This window comes from Cyanistes caeruleus, chromosome 8 (assembly GCF_971803275.1).
Source record: "Cyanistes caeruleus chromosome 8, bCyaCae1.hap1.1, whole genome shotgun sequence".
In the NCBI taxonomy this organism is placed as follows: Eukaryota; Metazoa; Chordata; class Aves; order Passeriformes; family Paridae; genus Cyanistes; species Cyanistes caeruleus.
Window position 1 is genome coordinate 9,061,677 of NC_141708.1, and position 21,687 is coordinate 9,083,363.

Sequence of the window (21,687 nt, forward strand, 5' to 3'; positions counted from 1 at the left end):
CACTTTCCACAGGAGGTGCTTGATTCAATTCCGTCAAGAAGATTGCTACTTCCAAAGGTCCACCTTCTTTGTTTGTAATGTCAGGAGAACAACCTATTCTCACTTCTTACAAGATACTTTCCCCCAAAAATGTAACAAGAGGGCAGCATAACCTCATTTCAAGAATTTCATGCCCCGCTCCGACTATACAGCCAAACACCTCATCAGTGAGTCACTCCAGCCAGAATGCAGCAGCTTGCTCTATAGGGGAAAAAAAGCCTTTATCTGAATGCAAGGATAAACTCCATTGTATAGATTAGTTCAAACACTCCTGCCCAAGCCACACTCAGGCCAAGTAACAGCCAGAGGCACAGAGGTGCTTAAAGGCAGGGGGGGCAGAGAATGGACAGCTCTCCTTGACAGAAGAGGCTTTTCTTCAGCAAGTCCAACTCTACACCTCAGAATTAGATACAGTGAAGAATTTACTGTTAGACAATGAAGCTCATACTACATTTGATACTATGGACATCACAAACCATGGCATGGCCCAGCCCAGCCTCTTAACTACTCTGAAAAATGGACCTGGCAGGGACAATGATAGTGTTTTCTTAGGATTCACCAGACATGCTAAATGTGCCCTCAAAAACCTGATCTGGATTTCCTACTGCTAATTTTTTGTGGGATTTTAATGATTCATGTCACTCCTGCATCAAAATCACAAATGCAGGGAGTACAGCTGGGGACCCAGCTATGGAATATCAGAAATATAAGCCACTAACCCTTTGTTGTTATCAGAAATTTAGTGCTGAAGACTTTGAAAGTAGATTGGATAAAATGGAAAACCAGGCTTTTTCTGTTCAAATGAAAAGTAGGTGAAAGAACTGACACATGAGCCACCATAACTGACTGAAAAGACAATTTCCAAAAATGAAAAATAGTCCAAATTTATTAATAAACATATTTAGTTATGCTTATTAGCCACAGGATTATCCAGGCCCATCCCTGGGAGTGTTCAAGGCCAGACTGGAGGGGCTTTGAGCAAGCTGATCTACTGGAAGAGGTCCCTGCCCATGGGGAAAGGGTGTTGGAACTAGATGATCTTGAAGGTCCCTTCCAATCCAAACCATTCTGTGACTCTATGATATTTCAGGCTACAGAAGCACCTGTCCTGGTTTCCTTTGTCTGACACAGGGTACAAGAAAAGGTACAGAAACTTCCACAGGGCCCAAATTTTTCACAAAGGAAGGAAGGACCTCAAAAGGAAGTCTTGCTCCAAAAGAATACATTTATCTACATCAGGAGTATGTTGGAGTTCTTCCACTATTTTTTCTGTAGTGTACATGATTTCAGATTTTATTGCAGAATAGATTTGGCCCAGTTCTTAGATCAAACATCTTCCCTTCAACATGGTTCAAAGCTGCCTGAAACACCAGTATTTTGTTCAGACCCTCATGTGTGTTCAGTGCACATCTGAGATGGAGTTTCCAGTTCATTTTCCTGAAAAAGGAATTTTATTCAGATTCACATGCAGAAAGTGAGGAAAACTGGGGGATTCTGTCCAAGCAAACACCACCACTGTACAAGAAGCCCCAGAAGGGAGAAAAATCCTTAGCTAAGACATTTTTTAAAACATACAAATGGCTTGGAAACTGGTTCTAGTTTATGAGAGAACGGAACTCAGCAGCTCTGACCTTAGTAACGGGGTACCATTTAGGTACAAATTAAAAGTAAAAACTTTTAACATTTGCCCCAGAAAGAGAAACAAAAAAAGGAAAAGGGAAAATGAGGAGAGAAAGGAGCAAATTTTCCTTATGTTCATTCTAAAATACATGCATTTTAAACCAAGCTCTCTACAGGGCACAAGTGCTGAGCCACCGATCTGCATTGCTGAATGCCAGACATGTAGCTCATGAATGGAAAAAAGGGATTTAATAACACGTTTGAAAGTGACTCCAAGTATGGGTCAGGAGAAAGATGCAGCCCAGGTGCCTTCAACTGAAATAAAGATCTAACAGAAGGACAACATGACAGAAGGTAAGAAAAAGACAAAAGGAGCACTAAGGGCTTAAAAAGGCTGGGAAAGCAATTCAGGTTAGCAACCCCTAACTTAATCCTGACCTTTCAGTAACTTTTTACCTTGATTTAGTTGACTGAACTAACTTTGTGGGAAGCTTACACAACTGAACCAGAGAGTGTGATTTCTCCTGAAGACTGGGCAGAAAGAAGAGGGAATCACATGTTCATTTGAGGGTATTAATGACATTGAATTATGAAACTGCAGAAAACAGTCAGTATAAATCAAACATTTTCTTTTGATTAAAAAAAATCTAGCACTCTGCTTAAGACCCTCTCTTAGCATAATTAGTTTTACTCCCAACCACATTCATTGTAGATAAATGCTGCTCCTTTTTTAAGGATGCCAGAAGTTTTAAAAGAAACACGTAACATGAAAACCTGTAGTTTCAAAGACAGCTGCTAATGGAACAATCCACAATATTGACACTAACCTATATTTCTTAAACAAACAAAAATAATTACAAGAAACACATTAATGTAACAACCCAATCCTTTGCATAGCTCCATTCAGTTAATACTCATTACAGTGCCAAAGAGCTGTAGTCATGAGTGAGAAATCCCTTTGTGCTAGGCACTCCACAAACAGGGATCCCTGTGACAAAGTATCTGCAGTTACACATCCCAAAATACCAACCACCATAATGGGAAGTAACTTTTCAGATTCTGAAATAAGAGAACTTTCTTTGATATTAATGTAGTTATTCTCTTTTAAATCAAATATTAAATACCTTTTTTTTTTCTGGTTGGTGACAGAGCCTAGCAAAAGTTACAGCTCAATTTAATAATGACTCAAATCTTCTACTCAGGAATCAGCAAAAAGGAGGTGTTAAATTCATAATGAAGTAGCATTTTGTAACTAAGGCCCAAGCCAAGACCCACCAGACACAATACAAGCCTTTTCTTTGACTTGCCAGAATTCACATTTGAATCTTTAGTGAACAGGTACAAAGCCTGCAACTGCAATTCAGTGTTCTCCACACTGACCAGGAGGGTAAGTTGGCAAACACTACCCTTATTCATTCTAGTCTTAACTTCTTGGAAAATAAAAAAAACCAAACTAAAGACATGTTGGAAAGTTGTGGGGGTTCTGAAAGTAAGCACAAATGCCACTCAATGGGAAACAGGCAGAGCCCACACACACACTCCCCATTTTCTTTCTCTTTATATGCCAGACACCAAATATTTAGTTAGCAAAACCCTTTTCTCATTACACCCATCTGAAATGGTTAAATGTTACTATAGAGAGAAAAAATATTCTGTTCTACTGCTGATCCCTGAAGCCACCTGCTGTATTCCTTTTTGCTATCTGTAATCTTTATATTTCTACACTAATTTTCATTGATCACCTCTTTTAGGAGTGAAACCTCTGTAGTATTCATTAAATATTGGAAAAGGACTATTTTCCTTGCACTGGCACCCTAAAGGCAGTTAATAAAAAGCAAATGAAAAGTAAGGGAGGTGCTGTATTTGATCCACTTATTATAAATGTATACAAGCATTAAATTGTCAAATGTACAACTTTAGATCCTCTAGCCTTTGCAGGGATTTCCTCCTTAGCTGAGGAAGAACAGCAAGTTTAAATAGACTTTTTGGCCAAGAACCACTTTTTGTTGGTCTTTGTACAGCAGCTTTAAGGGAAGCTAGCTGTATTTGAGACAGACTACTAAATCATTGCAGAGTAAAAATAAAAACCTACCAAACAAAAGAACAGAGATATTCACATTTTTTCCATGTTTCACATAGTAAAGAATATTACTAGGAGGAGACAGAATCACCCTAATAGACTTCCAGTTCCATTTTTTGACTTTATATTCCTTCCTCACTAAGTCTTAATCAAGAAACAAGGTGACATCTCCACTGCCATAAAAGTCCATCATTTTTTACCTCTGATAGCCAGTTTTACAAAATGATAAAGTTCCCTCCCAGTTTATTACTGGTATGCTAAAAATAACCAGCTTAGAGCACAAAATGGGAAGTTTGTTTTTTTTTTTTCTGAGACAAAAGATGTGTGGTTTAGTTTTTAAATACAATTTTAAAACATTTGCAGCTAGAAAATATTAAATAAAGGTAATATTTTTCAGTACAAATTAAAATCTGCCTACAGAAGGGAACAGCACTCTATCCAACACTGTAACATCTGCCTAAATAACTACTTTGCTCTTGGGTTAGAACTTGGGGTAGAGGTGGAAATAAAAGTTTACTATTTTGGTTAGTAAGAAAAATTGGTATGAAAAAAGTTGGACTTACTTGAGAAAATTATTTTTCTTAAAAATCCCTGACACTTGAATTCATCTAACACATTAGCTTTTCACAAAGGCTGCCCAATCAATTATAGGAGACTTCCTGAGAAAAGCACCAGAAATGCAATTTAATCAAACGGTATTTCTATTGCACTAAATTTCAGCATTCCACTTTTGGAAACCCGAGATCATAAAAACAAAACTATGCAAAACATGATACCTGGCAACTCTGATTTCTTGTAAAATACACAGAAGTTAACATGTAACATCACTAAATCAGTGCTATGGAAAGCATCAGAAGGAAAGAGCAAATACATCCATCACTGTTTCTTCATCTCTCTTATTAACAAATCTAGAATGTATTTGCATTTACAAGAATTTGCAGCTGGTACAGAAAAAAAACTGTACTATCTCAGTAAAATTACCATAAATCTACAGTCTCCTGCTATTCTGTGGCAAAGGTTTTCAGCAGAAACAAGGTAAGTAAAATACTGTTAGTACTAGCAGAATATAATGAATGCTAGTATTTGTAATGTTTGACAACTGTTTGACAACCAGACATGCAATGTGTTCAGTTATGCAAAGAGGTTTTTTTACACTCCAATATTCGCTTACGATGCAATGAGAATTTCAACAAGCATTTAATATGTAATGACCATATAAAATTTTCCCCTTGAATTCTGATTGAGAAAATATCAAGATAAAGAACAAACCTCTTGAAGCTGGGTAGAAATAGTTATTTTTAACAGCAGTGCTTATATTTCAAGTTTCTTTTCATGGAACCAACAAAATCAAGCTGGCAAAAAAAGCTATTAACCACTCATTTGCCAACTAATTTTTGACATGGGACAGTTCATCAGTCACAAATAAAAAGTTCACCATTTACCAGATGGCAACTTCACTATAAAGAGAAGCTATTTTTGACCATGGCAATTAGTCTTCTCATGTTTCAAACACTACAGTCTATTTTCACATTAATTTTTAAATCTATGTGGCTTTAACTTAAAATAAACTGTACATCAAAAGAATGTAAAATAAACAGCCAGGAACACAATTTGACGAATTGGATTTATTTAGTTTATTTAGCTAAACAGGGTCCATTGGATCTCTTTAATAGGCTGACAGTTGCACTGGGCTGGTTAATAAAACATTCAACACAGTATCTTCAGCCAATATAGAAATGCAAATCCCACCAGAAATATTTTATTCATGAAACAGTAATTTCAGTTACTACCAAAGCAAAAAAAAAAAAAAAAAAAGAGAGAGAAAAAAAAGAAAAAAAAAGAAAAAGAAAAGAAACTGGGGGGAAAAGAAAAGGGGGGGGAAGAGAAGCGGCACTTGCTTTGCAAACAAACAGCGCCACCCAGCGTCACTCCATGGACAGCACACCGGGACATGGGGACCGGCCCGAATTCATCCTGCCCGTGGCAAAACACACCTTGTCTCCACTTCTTATCATTTACCAGTAGCACCTCAAATGTGCTATTCAGCACTGAAATGAAAACTAGCCTCGCTCTAGCTGGGGGAAAAAAAAAAAATAGAAAAGGAAAGAAAAAACGTAGTAACACGTTAAGGAACTCGAGAGCGCAGTTCCGATTTTTTCTTTGTTTTAATCATCTTTATGTCTCTAGGTCGTGATAGAAACAAAATCAAACTTCTACTTAAATGAGTGCAGGTAAGCAATACAATGAAGAGAGAGTGAAAACACTCTTTTCCTCATTCATCATTGCCTCCTACACCCATATTCAACTACAGGACCTTTATTACTGCTGCTATCAAAAGCAGGAGAACGACAGATGCTTCTTTTTGCACACCAGGTATGGGAGTATCACTTGAGTAGAATAAGAAATCACTGAGGGAGTGAGGAACAATAAAACCTTTCCCCTTGTGCCCCCCCACAAACCAGCATTCACCTTTTCTACATGAAGTCACTTTACTCATCAGCTGGTTAGAAGTAATTTTACATGAACATGGCTTCTTCCACTGTCTCTTAGAAAAAAACAGCAAACATACTTAATTCTACGATTTTGAGAAGTAGAAGTTTTAAAATAAGAACAAACTCCACGGTAAACAGAGAAATTGCAGTTCTCTATTTTGGAAAGGCTGATGAGGGCTGATATCAGAACAGGTCTACAAACTATCAGGTGAGAAAGACTGCTCAGTGAAAAAGGCAGAGCTGATATCATGCTGAATTTCTGCTACATGTTTTAAAACACATTTTACTGAGAGATTTCATTCTGCCACAGACCACTTTTCAGCTTAATTTAGTACAGAAACATTTTGTGTGTGAAGGGAGAAAGAGGCACGAATGCTTACAGCGCCCTGTGTGAGTCCTACACCTTCCACTCACAGCCCCCAGCCACTCACAAGAGTTACCAGACTCACCAAATCACTTCCTGGAAACACCTTTATTTTGATCAGTCAGCCAAGTCTAAGCTACACAAATGGGTTTTTCTTAACATCATGTGCATCACCTCCACCACAACTTGCTGAAGGACCAACAAAGAGACACCACAAAAGTCACCAGTTTTAGCCCTACGTGTTAACAGATCAGACAGACACAGAATTTCCTGTGAGGGTCAAGGGGAAGTTGGTTGAGAAAAGAATCTAGTTAAGGCAATAGCTTTACTGACATTAAAAAATCTGCTGCTTGGTTGCCCTCACCCAGCATATTATCTCTTCACACATTGAGTTACAAGATGTGTAACACACTTATTGGTCAAACACGAGATGATTCTTTGTAAGCAATATCTAGAGAATTACAAAGCCCAGGAGGCAAGGTGTGTTTCACTGGTCTGGCATCTCGGGAATCTCAGCTAAGATGATCATTTTAGGCCTTTAGGTTAATTACAAATTAAGTGGGTTGACTCCCACCTTTCACACTTTCCACAGAAAAGTATCTCATCGTTAGCAAATTCCGTTAAGAAATAAATTTCCTTCCATCTTCATATTTCCACACGAAACAATAAAAAGAAATATAAGACAAAAATAACTTACAGCAAATTTTCTACAGGGGTTCTAACTTATACCACTTCTAAGTATTTCATCTTAGGTCTTGAATGTTACCAACAACAACAACAACAAAAAAAAGAACATTTTTTCCTGTATTCCTGTATCACTTTTCCCCCATTTAAAATACCAGTATTATAAATCAAGTAATTGCAGAAGGTCAAATGCCTCCACCTTTGTCCACCACAAACCCATCAGGTTGAGGACACAAGCAAAAACAAGCTGAAGACAATGTGCAGTTAGCCTCTATAGAAAAGAAGCTGGCCTAACGCTCAGCCACAGTCAGGCAGACAAATATATCAGAAGTTATTAGAAAAGCAACAGAGGAAAACAAACAGTGCCTCTGTAAGGAGCAGTTTGAGTAGAATGTAGAGGAGTAAGTATTAATCTCAAGAAGGTGACAGTATCTCTAAAATTGGCAGTGAATAAACTTTCTTTCACAATATGCTTTTTCAAAATTAGATTGTCAAAGTACATGGCCAGATAATTCAAATTCCTTCTTCTGAGACTTAGTTCAATCTTGTGTGCATTAAAACAAATACTCCACAGCCCATTCAAAAGAGCAGTACTATTCACATAGTGAAAACTCATCTGATTGCAGAAGTTTAAAATGTGTCAACAGATCAGGTTTCACTAAAGGTGCCTGTACCTGCCCAGGCAAGGTTCTTGCGCACACATGACGTTTTGGCACGACCGATTCCCTGTTTTTAAGAACACTGTTGGGATACAACAGTTAAGATTTACACACAGCAGTCCCACGCACGACTCACAATTTTGAAAGTATAAAACACTATTAGACTACTTGCTTTATAAATCAAAATAACCCAGTAGCAACAGTTGAGTCTTTAAGTTTTAGTTCAGACTGGAGACCTAGGGAAGACTGGCGATAAAGATACAGCCAGCAACTTGTCATTTGACAAATGGTTTCATTATGTTTACAGCCATATGATTATTTGTCTGGGTAGGTGACTGAACCTGAAATGGGGATAGTGATATTTGCAAAAAACAGTCAGAACATAACAGACACAGCTGTTTGAGCTGTTCAGGTGAGCTTCTGGACTCAGGTAGTATTTGAAAGTCATACAAGAGAGCTAACTTTATCCAGTGAAATTCCACTGGCTATCTTCTAAGATGTTTTTATGCTTAATAGCAGCTGAAATTTTAACAATGATCTTAAACAGAACCTGCAGGAGGTATAAATTGTAAATACATATCTCACTATTGACTGACACTATTGTAAAATGTCAAAAAAGTTTAAATGTTACTTAAGTTTTGTACAATGTATCCATGTAGCTGCAAATTTGCCCCACCCTCCTTTTTATTTTTCTTTTAAAGGTTATTCTTTATGTATTTCTAAATATTTCTAAAGTCAACACTACCAAAATCAGTACCAATTCTGAGGATTTAAAAGGAATGAGCACTGTCTCCTGAACTGATAATAAATGCTACCTGCAAGATTTACCTCTGTGCCGCTGACAGAATAGGAACAGTTCCTATGTTGTCTCCTGTATTTGATGGCTATTTCTTCCTTCTCAAAATCCTCATCTCATTTTCAACACTGACTGCGCAATACTCATTTTTTTAAAGTGAATATTACTGTATAATGTGATCTTACAAGATTTTTATATTTCCTCATCTATTTGAATGCCTTATATGTCAGCAGTAAGCTTTTCAGTTAAATAAATGCCTGCCTTTATTTTTTTCTATTTTATGGTGCCCTGACATTGAGCCAATACATGGAACCCTGGGGATGGGTACAAATGCTAGAAAATAAACACATATTTGCTAGGTTTAAGAGTCACATTTTAACATGGACTGGGGCAGATTTAGCTCAAAGTAATGTTTATAAAATCTGAAAGCCTATTACCACTGTATATTCCCCACTATTTAAAGGTAACTTTACTTTTAGGTAACAATTAACATAAAATGCTTTGAATTTGAATGAATAAACATCTGTAGTCCATATACTAAAATATTTTCTTTTGCTGTCAGAATTTCAAGCAGGCACCATGGGACATTCTACATCTGAAATAGCCAGAAAAATAATATTTACAAGCTTAAAACGCATAATGGCGCAGTGGTAGATACAGGAAAAAGACTTCTGATAGGAAGATTGTTTTAAGCTTCAGGAACTCTTTTGCAGGTGGTCCCAAGCCATGGAGCAGCCTGGAAAGCACAAGACTGCGATGTGCAACTCCACTTGGAGCCACAAGATAGAGCCGCCAGCGCGATCACGGGCGCTGCAGGTCCCACCACACCTTCCCCGACCTAACGGGGACCAACTCCCCTACAGAAAGCAAGGGGCTGGGATGTGCTATTGAAAATGAGGTAATAAACCCATGATTTACCTCTGCAAGTGAAAAAAGACTTATCAGTTTCATTCTGTTTCAGTACACTTATCACACGCCTGAAAGTTGGATTTTTGAGATGTGTGCAGCTTCTCTGCAGAGAAGCATCACTTCATGCCCTGCTCTGATATTTCTCCCCAGGGAAGACCACAGAACACTGAGGTGAGCATCAGAAACCACTCCTGCCTAAAGCTGAGGCGCAGTTCTGTTCATTTTCCCCATCAGTATTCACAGGGCTATGCTTCCTGAGTACTTTAAAAGACAAAATTGTGCTATCCTTTTGTCCTTTATCACTGCTCCTCTTCAAGAGAGAGGGCTAAGGCAGTGCAAGGTGGTTTTTTTCTCCCTGGATATGATTTACTGCAATTAGTGTGTTACCAGCTAAGCATGTGCAATACAGTGCACGGGGTAGATGCCTTTGCCTCCACACACACCCCTGGACTGCAGAGCACTGACACCTAAATCTAAGTCTCAAACCAACGAGGATTAGCAATGAGAGGAAATAAATCTCCTATTTGCAACTTTTTCCTATTTGATTACAAAGTCAGAGATGGAAAACCATGTTTGGAGTAACTTTTCTAAGTACAGCTCAACAGAGCATAAATCTGTATTTTTCAGAATGCACTTCAACATAGTAAAGTGTCAGAAAAAAACCCTACATATTCACAAAGATGCCACAGCACCTAATAAATAATATTACAGTGATGGCATTTTGCCATTATTATACACACTGCTCAAGATAAAATAAACTCACCAGTTACATATTAAATATCAAAAATAAACTTTAATGTTGCCAGTAAAGAATGGACAAATGAACAGTCCACAAGCCTCATGTTTCCTTCTCCTAGCTTTAAACATGTTGCTATGCAGCTGTTTTCCATGGCTGTTTGGATGAGCACAAATTTTCAGGTGCTATAAGGCATTCAAATAACCACAAGATCAATTCTCATGTTATCAATGAATATAAAATAAAACTACTAGTACTGGTTCTGTATTCACTTTATATGTGAAATACAGAACTTAATGAAAAAGACTGTGCACTGAAGTATGTAATTTTTGCAATTAATTTTGTTCTGTAGGTTCCAACAAGTTGCTATTTGCCTGGATAATAATCCAAAAAGAGTCTTAAATCCTTATATACTACATTAGAAAAATATTAGTACTTAGAAACTGTAACTACATAAGGCATCTAAGTGTAACACCATTATTTGCTATGTAAGTGAGATCTTTTTCTAGCACTTTGCTCCACCCTTCACGTAATTTTCTTTCCTTGTTCTTCTGCTGAAGATCCTTGGATTTGGAGGTGTTTCTGTTTTCCTCTTTCTCATGTTGTTTTTGCTTCTTCACTCTGAGCACAAACTTATGTTCTCGTGATCATGTAAGTCCCAGTGCTAGGATGCATTTCCTTGCACTCATTTCTCTCCTTCCACATAGTGTTCAGTTCTGAACTCTCTCATTTTCACTTTCTTGGGAATATGAAAGTATGAATTCCACCATCTACCTACATACAAAAATAGGCCAGGAACAAATATATGCTGACAGTAAATTTTCACACATCTGAGAACATAAACAGCATTCATGATTGGTCCAGAAATTGCTCTCTCTGGGAAGTCACTGTTTGGCCACACGCAATTCCTACAGGGGAACAGACAAGACTGCCTCAAAATTTTAATGCAAGTCTTTTTATTCTAACATTCCTCAAACTTTACAAACGGCAACCATCTTCTCATACATTTCTGTGCAACTGCTCAACTTGGCAGAAACACAGAGGAGTGACAGTCAGCTGGATTTCTTGGCTGCAGGTATAAACATTGACTCCCCTCCCCTGAAGGATTAAACTGCTGCCAGCAACCTGAGGAAATTCACAGCTCTCCAGTGAATGGAAAATACTGCCACTAGTTATTTCTTTCTGCCTACCCTGGAGGAACTGAGCTGCTGCCAATTAACATAGCATTTTCCTACATTTTGCAATCCCTTTGAACTTTTTCAGGATTTTACAGGAAACAGTTTTGTCTCTATGTAAATCTATTCAGTGCAAATCCCAGTCACAAAAAAAAAGGACTGATAACTGTAGCAGAAGCCCCTAGACAAGGGAATCTTGTTAGTCTGCATCCATTACTCAAAAAAGTGTAGTATTTATAACCAATTTGTACAAAGGCCAAGAAGAAGTGCAATGGAAAAGAAAACACAGTGCCTAACAAATGAAGTGCACATGAGATAAACTACATTCAAAAATTCCACGGATTGGAGATACTGCTTTTCATGTTACTGCTCACATTACTACAAGCTGTCATTCTTTGAGAAACAGGATTAAAAAATGACTATTTTGCATACATCACTGACTCAATGTTTAATGACAGAGAAACAACAGAGTTCCAGGGTAAAGGGACAGGAGGCTAACAACTGGAATATTGCTATGGGACTGCTGCTAAAAGAAAAGCTTCTCTTCCCCAGTCTGGTTTTCATCTGTCCACATACATAGCAAGATATATGCAGAACTCATCTCTCACAAAGATCAAAAATACCCTCTCATTTGCCTGAAAAACTGCATTGTTTTATTTTAAAAATTCTTAGAGATGCCTTCTTTATGTAATACGTTAAAAACTCACAAAATCAGCTTCAAGTTTTCCCATTTCTTGTTTGTAGCTTCTCATTCGACTGCTGTACATTCCTCGACTTTGAGGTGGGATCTCTCGAACTTCAAGTTCCATCTGCTCAAGCTGAAAAGTAAAAACAAAGAGGAGGTATATAAATCAAAAGGTTAAATAAAGCAAGAGCAAATCTACCCACATTCAAGAAATCTACCTAAGTTCAAGAAATATTCCTTCTTTATAAGGACAAACGTTGCTTATTCTGCAACGTACAAATGATTAATCAAAATCTTTGCACAGTCTTAAGTCAAGAAACAAGTGACAACATTAATACTACTAACACTCATTTGGAATGACTCAAGCTAAACATTTCTGGATTTCAATTCCAACTGTGATGAATACATCTTATTACAAAAAAAAACCTGAGGATAATTCCTGCAAATGAGCATGGTTCAAAAGAAAATCTATCTCCACCTAGCTGTGCAGTTTTGGAAACCTTTGGCTAAAAAAAGTATTTTACTTATATATATATGTGTGTGTGTGTGTGTATGTATGTATGTTTAAAGTTTTATTTACCACCAGTCTGTATGTTTAATAAAGTAATTCTTATGTTTAATAAACTAACTATTTTTTTCTTTAAACATTGCTAACTCAGCAGAATTACATAACCTGAACTGGCCACCTGAATCTATATCCCAAATCTATATATATGAGTATATTAAATAGCTGAATTCCAGGGTTTAATGACAATGCTACTCAAGAACCTGCATACAGTCAAATGGATTAAAAAATTAGAGACATATTATACCTTTCAGAACCTTTTTGTATTTATTCTTGCCATGAAGAATTCTAAGGGGCCTGAAATGCAAGAATATGGCACTACACCAAATCAAAAGTTATAAATGAGGGCTGCTAATTACCTGCCCACTCGATCTTGGAGCCTGCTTTATATGGTGCTGTCTGGTCAGGAATTCTATTTTGAGCAGCAGAAGAATTCCACACCTGCCTTTTAAAATCTTTCCAATTTACTTAAAAAAGAGAAAAGATTACCTCTCTTTGGTTGCTCTAGGCACCTGAAACAATATTTACTCACCTCCTACTGATCTTGGTTGAGCAATATGGCATAGGAGCAGAAATATTTTTCAATTAGGATCCCAGGCTACTGGCTGCAGGTCTTCACAAGGGACTGCCAGAATTTATTCCTGTGTAATCACTTGCTTACACTTTGAAATTTCTTCCTCATATCATAAGAAAAGCATCTGAATTTAATCAATGGAATTGCCAGATACTCAAAAGTCATTTTGCCTGATCTATTCTGATTATACAAAATGATATTCAATAATAAACTATAAAGCAGACTTTAATTAAATAGTCACTAATGAGCTGAAACACACAAAGCAATTTCTAATTCTACTCAGTTCTTTATCTCAGGCTTAACTTTACAAAGCAGTATTATAAATTAAACCAATAGCTGGAATTAATAGCTTATTTCTTATCTATTTCATCTTAATATATTTGATCTCAAATGTTCTATAAACATTTCTCTTATATATATGTGTGTGTGTGTGTGCAAGGCTGGAAAATTTTAATGAAGTCTCAATTCTTGTCTATTATATAAAAACAAAAGCAGCTACTGGTAAATCCAGAATTTGCACCAACAATATGACTGTAGTCCATGAAATCTAAAATGTTCCTTCTAAAGAGTCAATATTAGACAGTGTAATGTCCAAAGAACAACGAGGAATCATATTTAGGTTGACCAATATTAACCAATGTTTTCATTATGAGATTAGACAGGTGCATTTTCTCGCTAGGCTGAGGAATTTCCATGAGAAGCCATGCAGAAGATAGTGGTCCAAGAAAGTCTGAACCTAAATGCAACCTAATTTCATGCATTTCCATTTTCAGAATTCATATTATTGGTCAAAAAATCATATCTTTCATAAACAAGCCAAAGCAGAGCAGCCCTTCATATTTCCATTCAAAAATACAACAAAGTAGTGTGGCTGATGCTGCCCACTCCAAAGTAAGTCTGCCCCTCCCACAGGAACTTCTCCATATGAATCTGTTCTGGACTCTGGAATCAGCTGTTAGCATTTTAAGAAATGTTTGTAAGCTTCACTATTTTATTCTGATTCTGAAGCCATGGAACTAAAATTGAGGTCTAAACTAAAAAACACAAGACATGAATAACGCAGCATTTGCAACACAACAAGTTTGTGACGCGTCCTTCATCAAACATAAAGGCAAGTAACAGAGACAGTTTTGTCTTCTTAGAAGTAGAATTTCACTCAAAAATTCACAATTATTCTAGCATATGCTAGATTTTATACTCAAAGAATTTCCCCAAGGTTAGCTCAGCAATCAGCTTTCTTAAAAACATGGTAAAAATAATAATCAGATACTCCACACTGGATGCAGAACAACAGGATTTCTCTCCAGAGATTTCTCTCCAGAGATTTCTTACTCCACAGCTCTGGCTTGAAAAGGCAGCTTGGGAGTCTGAAAGTTTTCATGTCAGTTCTGCACAGACATAAAATCAATTACACCAGTGATTTTATCCAAACAGAGCAGGCAGTGTTTTAAAACCATCACTGGTTAGTGAATACAAATAAATTATCTCTATAATAATATTTATAATACATGAGAGTGTTATTTCCTAGCCAAGTAGGAAATAAAACAAAATCAGCTAATCCCAGCTTTGACTGTGCAAGTCAATGAAGCAAACCAATGCATGAAGAGTATCAGCAGCAACAAATTAGGTTTCTTTTGATTTTCTACTGTAGCCTCTACAGTAGATCCTTAGAAGAGGATCTTCTCAATCAGTTCTGTTATTAGCGGGTTTGTTCAAATTGATTTCTAAACCCAAGCCTTGACATTAATCACAAACACGTTGGGTAATTGTTTAAAGCAAATAATTGTATCTAAAGATATAAAACAAAAGTGTGAAAGAAAAAACAGTACATTAAATGAAGATCATCATTAGGATAAAAATACAGATACTGGATTTATTTTTTAATCTTGCAATAAATACAAATTTAGATGATCTTTTTCTGACATAAGAAGAGAAGTAAGAAGCCATTAACTCAATTTCTGCTCCTTCCAATCTACTTGGAGTAGAAAACCAACTTCGAACGACCACCCAGACTGGAGCTTCTCTGTACTGCTCCTTTGCCTTTCACTACACATTTTGTCAATTTGTAGTGAAAACAAGCTGGAAAACATTTCTAGATTTCTATTTTTTGCAGCTGTATGAATATGAAAGTGCCCAAAAGGCCTTCATGTATCTTCAGAACATCCTCATGAAATAAGACAGTAATTTTACCATGTTTCTCACTGGGAATACCAAATCAGAGAGGTTAGGTGCCTTGTCATCCTCACAAGGCAAAACTGCAGGAGGTCATTCCAATTGGGATCCAGCTTCACCATCTTCACCACCAAATCTGTGGTCTACAAGACTAATTCTGTTTTTAAACCAAAAGCACCATGTATCCCTATGAACAGTCGCCGGACTTTTTTCTTCTTATGCCACTTCAAAAACTTAATTTTATTGTTTTGTTAGTAGCCAAATAATTGATTCAAGTTCTTTCCATTATAAGAAATTCTAGGGTATAAAAGCTGATTTCTTTCCCTATCCTAACATTCAGATTACATTTCTAACATTAGATAAACTAAACCCATTTGCAAACAATAAACAAAAGCGACTTCAGGTAAGGAACTATTGGCCACATGATAAAAAGACAATCTCAGCTGCCATCAGTGCCCTTGCTCTGTTACTCCACATCTACAAAAGTTTACTCTTACACTCCTCCCATATGGAAGACAGGACAGGCTGTAATGGGAACAAAATAAATAAAAGAAGAGTCACAGTTGCTTAACACATGTTGCTCATCACATACTGGGGCTTTTCTGTCAGTATGAACCACAAACTATTGCTTGGTTAACACCTACACTCTTCTTGGATCAGAGACCCACACTGCCATGGCACCCTTGTCCTCACCCCTGTGTCTCACTTGGAAAATGGAAAAAGAGATCTACTGCTCTGTAAGACATTCTGACACATGAAATTAAGTAGGTGCTTGGGTCTTACAAGCCAAAAACAAAGTCATAGTGTGTAATATTTAATTCCATTCCCAAAGTAAAAGACCTAATCCACACGTCTAAATCTGTAACTTTTTATTGACTTATAGCAATAGTGCAAACCTTGCATCACTTAAAACAGGATTAAAAAAAGATACACTCTTCTTGTATTTCATATCTTCAAATAAGAACTATTTCAAGACTATTATTTCATTTTCTAATATATCATCGTTAAGTATTTTTACAGCATGGGTGTTAAATCTTACTATCAATGATCCTATTATTTTTGTTAGGAATTTGCAGTCAACATATGAGAAGACAGAACATACCAGCTCCCTCGCTTCTTCGAGCTGTTTCTCAACATTTGCAACCATCTGCTTCTTCTCATCTGAAACAGAATTGTGAAAATACCAATGTAATTGTGTTCTTACCATGAAAGAAAAACATACCATTTCAAAAGATTGTATGTATCAGCTAAAACAGATTCTAGATTTATTCTGTGTGACATCCTGACATACGGTCATACACCCATTAGTAATTAAAAAAAAAAGACAAAAAAAGACTGGAAAATCCTCGAAGTCTTCTGCCCTGGTATGCAGCATTTAATATTTAGGAAAGCACTTAACAGCTGCTTCAGCTGTAGGAATTATGCCTCAGCAGGCACTTGCTGGTGTATACAAATGCATGAGAAGGCCCATAAATCCACTAAATGGAAAAAAAAAATCATTTAAGAATAAAGGCTTAACATATTCATTTACAAAATATAAGATGCACAAAACCAAGCATCCCAATTAAAATTAATTCAGATTCTGAAGAAAAATGATGTTTCTATTTCCCTACTCCTATGCTGGGTCTAGAATTGTTTCTTTTACTTCAACAGGTATTAAATGGAATGCTACATGAACCACAAGAAAACCACTCTCTTCTAGTAGTAGTAATAATGGAAATAAGTAATAAAAAATGACAATTTTTTAAAATTCAAGTAAGTTTTAAACTATACATAGCAACCACCATCTGCCAGGTTCCCCAGCAAGGCTAAATCCCAGCTACAGAGATGACTTGACCTGCCTCCAACCATCCATTTGCAGGCAGAGAATCCAGTCTGACCTGAGAACTGAGATTCAGTGTCACATCATCACAAACATTCCAATCACTTCACAATTTGGCTTGCTACAGCATGAAAGGGGACTGAAATATTCAGACACTGGATAATATGTTCCCACACTGCTTCTTTACTGTGGGTATTTAAGGGTTTCAATCCCACCATCACATCTTCCAGCCTTCAGACTCTAAATCCACCCATTGTGTCGATGAAGTTAACAACAAAACTCTGACCACACAAATGGTTTGTTTGATACCAGGAGTACCATGAGATGTCTGTACTGGTGGTTTGCCTGATGAAGCAGATGAAAAGTGAATGTTGCCAAAGTGTCTCCAGCCACAGCTCCCCAGAGGTCACGATGGGTAAGTCTGTGTTGGCACAAGACTTAATCATGTATCTCTACACCTCAGAGCTTTTGAATCCCTTGCTTCTCTTCCACATGATCTCTTTGTATCCTGGAACTGACACATTAAAAAACACAAGGGACTTTCTTCTACCCTCTGGATTCCAGAAGCAATTGAATTTCATGAGGAGACCACTTTAATACAGGAACATAATTCAGTTTCTCATAGGCTGAAATGCCTATCCATCTATCTTCTCATTCACCTAAAATACTCTACACTCTCATTCAAGGACACAGGAACATCACAATCTGTCCTTCCTCAGTTACATATACTGGAGCTTTGCCTGCAGAGAGGATCAGGCTTAGGACCATCTTTCCTGCAAATATGGAATTCATGCTGCCACGTCTGGTAGATTCTACCACAGCAGAAGATGCAGGAAATATTTTGTGTAGCACTTTTAGTTTTCTGCAATGTCTTCCTTTAATTCCCCACCAGGTTCTCATGATGGTACCCAGGCCAGAAAATTCAGCACTTTATCTTCCTAACATAAAAAAAAAAATAAACCTGCCCCTTCCCCCCAGCCTCCTCCCCCCACCAACTATACTTCCATTCTCATATCCCAAAACTCCTCTGTTCGTTCCTTCATTTGGAAGTTAGCAAGATGACGATGGACAAAAATAAAAACAATGGAAGGTATTAAATACACAACACCATTTTATTGAAGCTGAAATGAAATTTTAAAATATAGCAGCAGCAAATAAATGTACTATAGCATTTTTGGTATTTCCCCGAGTGGTACTGAATCACAATTTTCATACACATTTAATAACCTGAAATTCAGGGATATAAAGTGGGGAGATTTTGGAAGGTATTTCATGCTAAGAAAATTCTACTTGTGATTACAAGAACTACTCAGCACTCCACTAGCCAGTAAAATCTTACTGACCCACAGACAAATGTAGCCACAGACTTTCTGTAAGGAAAAATCCTTAGTACAGAAGAAGGCCTTGCTAAAACTTTTCCCATAAAATTAGAAGGGTATTCAAATGATCTCCAATGGTTTAGTTAACTAAATTTTAACCCAACTCCAGATTTTAACACTGGCCCAGGTACATAATCACCCAGATGGTGCCCAGGACAACTGCCTCTGTTTTTCCTTCAAATACAGACATGTGAGCAGGCACATGGCAACATCCCAGCACTGCAGCTCTGGAGCAGGATCTTCACAGACTTCCAGGAGAGCAGCTACACTTGTTGCAACTGCTGATCTTCTAGGGCACACAACACCAGTAGTCATGTTTCCCAAACATCTATTTTCAGTTTTACTTCAATGGTTAAGCAAAAGAAACAACTTACTTCACAGCCAAAATCTCCATAGGAAGGGGGACAACACTCACAGGATGAACTGCTCAGAGACTGAAAGTGAGATCCAAGGGAGTTCCTCTGGATAAGAGAAGTTTGCCACTAATCAAGTAGATCAGGACAAACAACTTACAGTCCAATTAAAGATGCTCATATTACCAACTGTATTAGTCTTAGACTAATTAGACTGTGACTTAGCAGTTTTCAACCTGCCTACTCAATCACCTCCTTAAATACACTTCCACAGGAAATTAAGAAAAAGGTGTTTCATAACTTTTTGTTTTGATTGAAAATGCAAATATCCTTCAGAGAAAATAAAAAAGCAATGCTCGATCAAATATATCTAAATGTAATTTTTCCCTACATTGCTAGACAGAACGTCCCAAACAAAATAGTATAAAAACACATAGTTTGTATAACTAAAGTGATGAAATTGACAAACTATGGATAAGGACTGGAAACAAAAGGGGGTTTTCCTCTGTGTAGGATTGAAAAGAAATCTGTTCTCTGTTTGTACACAAAGTTGTATCACTTTCTTAAAAGAAACAAGTTTTCACTACATTTTCCCCAGTTTTTTCAGCTTTGCCCTGGCATTCGTCACTTGTCTCCCAAAATACAGCAGTTACAGAAAGGTGAGAATCTGTCTATCCTTACAATCTGTGGGGATGTGAAGATAACACAGCACTGGTTTGACCTCAAAGTCAACAAAGAGATTAAAAAAACCTGGATCAAGACTCAGTAGTCCCACTGCTTGTGGAATTGCTTCTTTTCATCAGTACATGCTGAGGAAGAGACTGAGTAACAAAGGGCTCCAGTTCACAGACCACTTGCAGATGGTGCTGTGCTCACTCACGTGGTGTTCACTGCTGCCAGAAGTTACTATCCAACAGCAGACATAAATGGAACAATACATGCATTTCTCTCTTTGGATTATAACACTGGGTTCAAGAAGCGTAACATAATGAGCCATACCTGAAACTGAAACAGTAAACTTCAGTACAGGAGTACAACAGAAAATTAAAGGTGGGGCTTTCTTCAGCTAAACCTGTTAGCAACTGAAATGCAGCACTTTGAGTGCCCAGTAGAAAATGCAGATACCAAGAATCAGAAGAATGGCAGCACTCCATTCCAAAGCCATCACAACCCAGAGGCTACTGTGCTGGGAACAGACTAAGTATCACCATTTGTGCTGATAAAACTCTCTTCCATATCAAGAAATTAAAATTTATATGAATTTTTGGTCAAATCACAAGGCAGATGTTTCTCTGAAACACCAAAGAGCATTAATAAAACACATCAGTCAATGATCTTCATTCTTCAAAGACCTGCAGCAGCATCACAGAAAATCTATTTAAAAGGCACTTCTCTATTTATAACTTTCTTTAATCCTCCAGGTGATGTCTGCCTCAACAACAGAAGACATTTCTTCCAGAGACGTTCTATTGTCCCTGCTGCTTATTGTTTCTGTAGTATCAGAGAGCCTTTGTTACATTTCTTGCTGAGCTACTTATGCATTTGTGACAACAGGATTGTCTGCTGAGCATCATCCTCCTAGAACACAAGACAGAATCATGTCCTGACAACACGGAATGCAGGAATGTTGCCAAACCGATTAACCAGCATTTCTCTGTTACAGCGGGTCCATCTTGGGCAGCAGAGGGAAATAACCAGTCACTAGAGTTCAGGAGATCATGCAGAGTGGCACAAGTCCTTACACCTTTCATCCTGCTTCTTCCAGCGGGGAGGAAGAAGGCCATCAGCAATCTCTCTCAAATCACTGCTGCTGAAAATGTCACCTCACGTTCCCCTCCCACCTCATAATGCTCTTTTTGAGGCTGTCCCAGCCATCGCCACAAGAACTAACTGGAACTTCTGGTGATGAAGAAGCAAAGATCTTGCAAATATTCCTATTAAGAAACAAGGGAAAAATGTGTATTTAAAATATTTCTGATAAAGTGTTCAGCATAATCAGAGATTTTTTTTTCCAGGTGGTCAAATGCCTCTGTTAGCTAAGACTGCAGTTTGTTTTGAAGACATAGAAAATATTTTTCCTGATGAAAGACAGAATAGCCCTGAAAACAGAAGCAATAGCTAAGCCATAAATGTACAGTGCAAGAAGCAGCTATAATGCAAGTCAGTTCAAACCATGTATGACCAACATCAAATATGATGTGGGGGAAAAAAAACCCCACAAAGCTTTTTTCTTATTTTGATTTCATTTAGCCCAGTACCACATTACTGGTCCTGCAGAGAGTATGCATTCTGTGTCCTCTGAGAGGATGGCAAATTCTATTAAAAAAGTATTCTCCTAATAGCCTCATGAAAGAATGATGATTTCAAAGCCTGTTGCTTCTAGCCTACACCTCTGTTTAGGCCAATACTCTTAAAACATCTTTTATTTAAGCTCCAAAATCTCCCTAAGTGAGTAAGGGAGACTGATTCAAGGAAAGGATTATGGAAATGCACTACTATTATTCAGAATATTCTTCCTACTATTCAACAGATTCTGATGACTTCCAAAATCCATACAATTATGAACTCACATCTCTATTCTTT

The 21,687-nt window shown here is 37.3% G+C and overlaps 1 protein-coding gene across 8 annotated transcripts in view; it reads right to left on the reverse strand.

The window, feature by feature from the left end:
• Positions 1 to 21,687, reverse strand: part of VTI1A (vesicle transport through interaction with t-SNAREs 1A) — a 257,073-nt gene that overhangs the window by 233,283 nt on the left and 2,103 nt on the right. For all 8 annotated transcript variants that reach the window (XM_086900492.1, XM_086900493.1, XM_086900495.1 and 5 more), the window contains exons 2-3: positions 16,653 to 16,711; positions 12,262 to 12,372 (exon numbers count right to left, since the gene is read on the reverse strand). In XM_086900492.1, the coding sequence (XP_086756618.1) occupies positions 12,262 to 12,372; positions 16,653 to 16,711 (170 nt within the window). The remainder of the gene's footprint in view (positions 1 to 12,261; positions 12,373 to 16,652; positions 16,712 to 21,687) is intronic.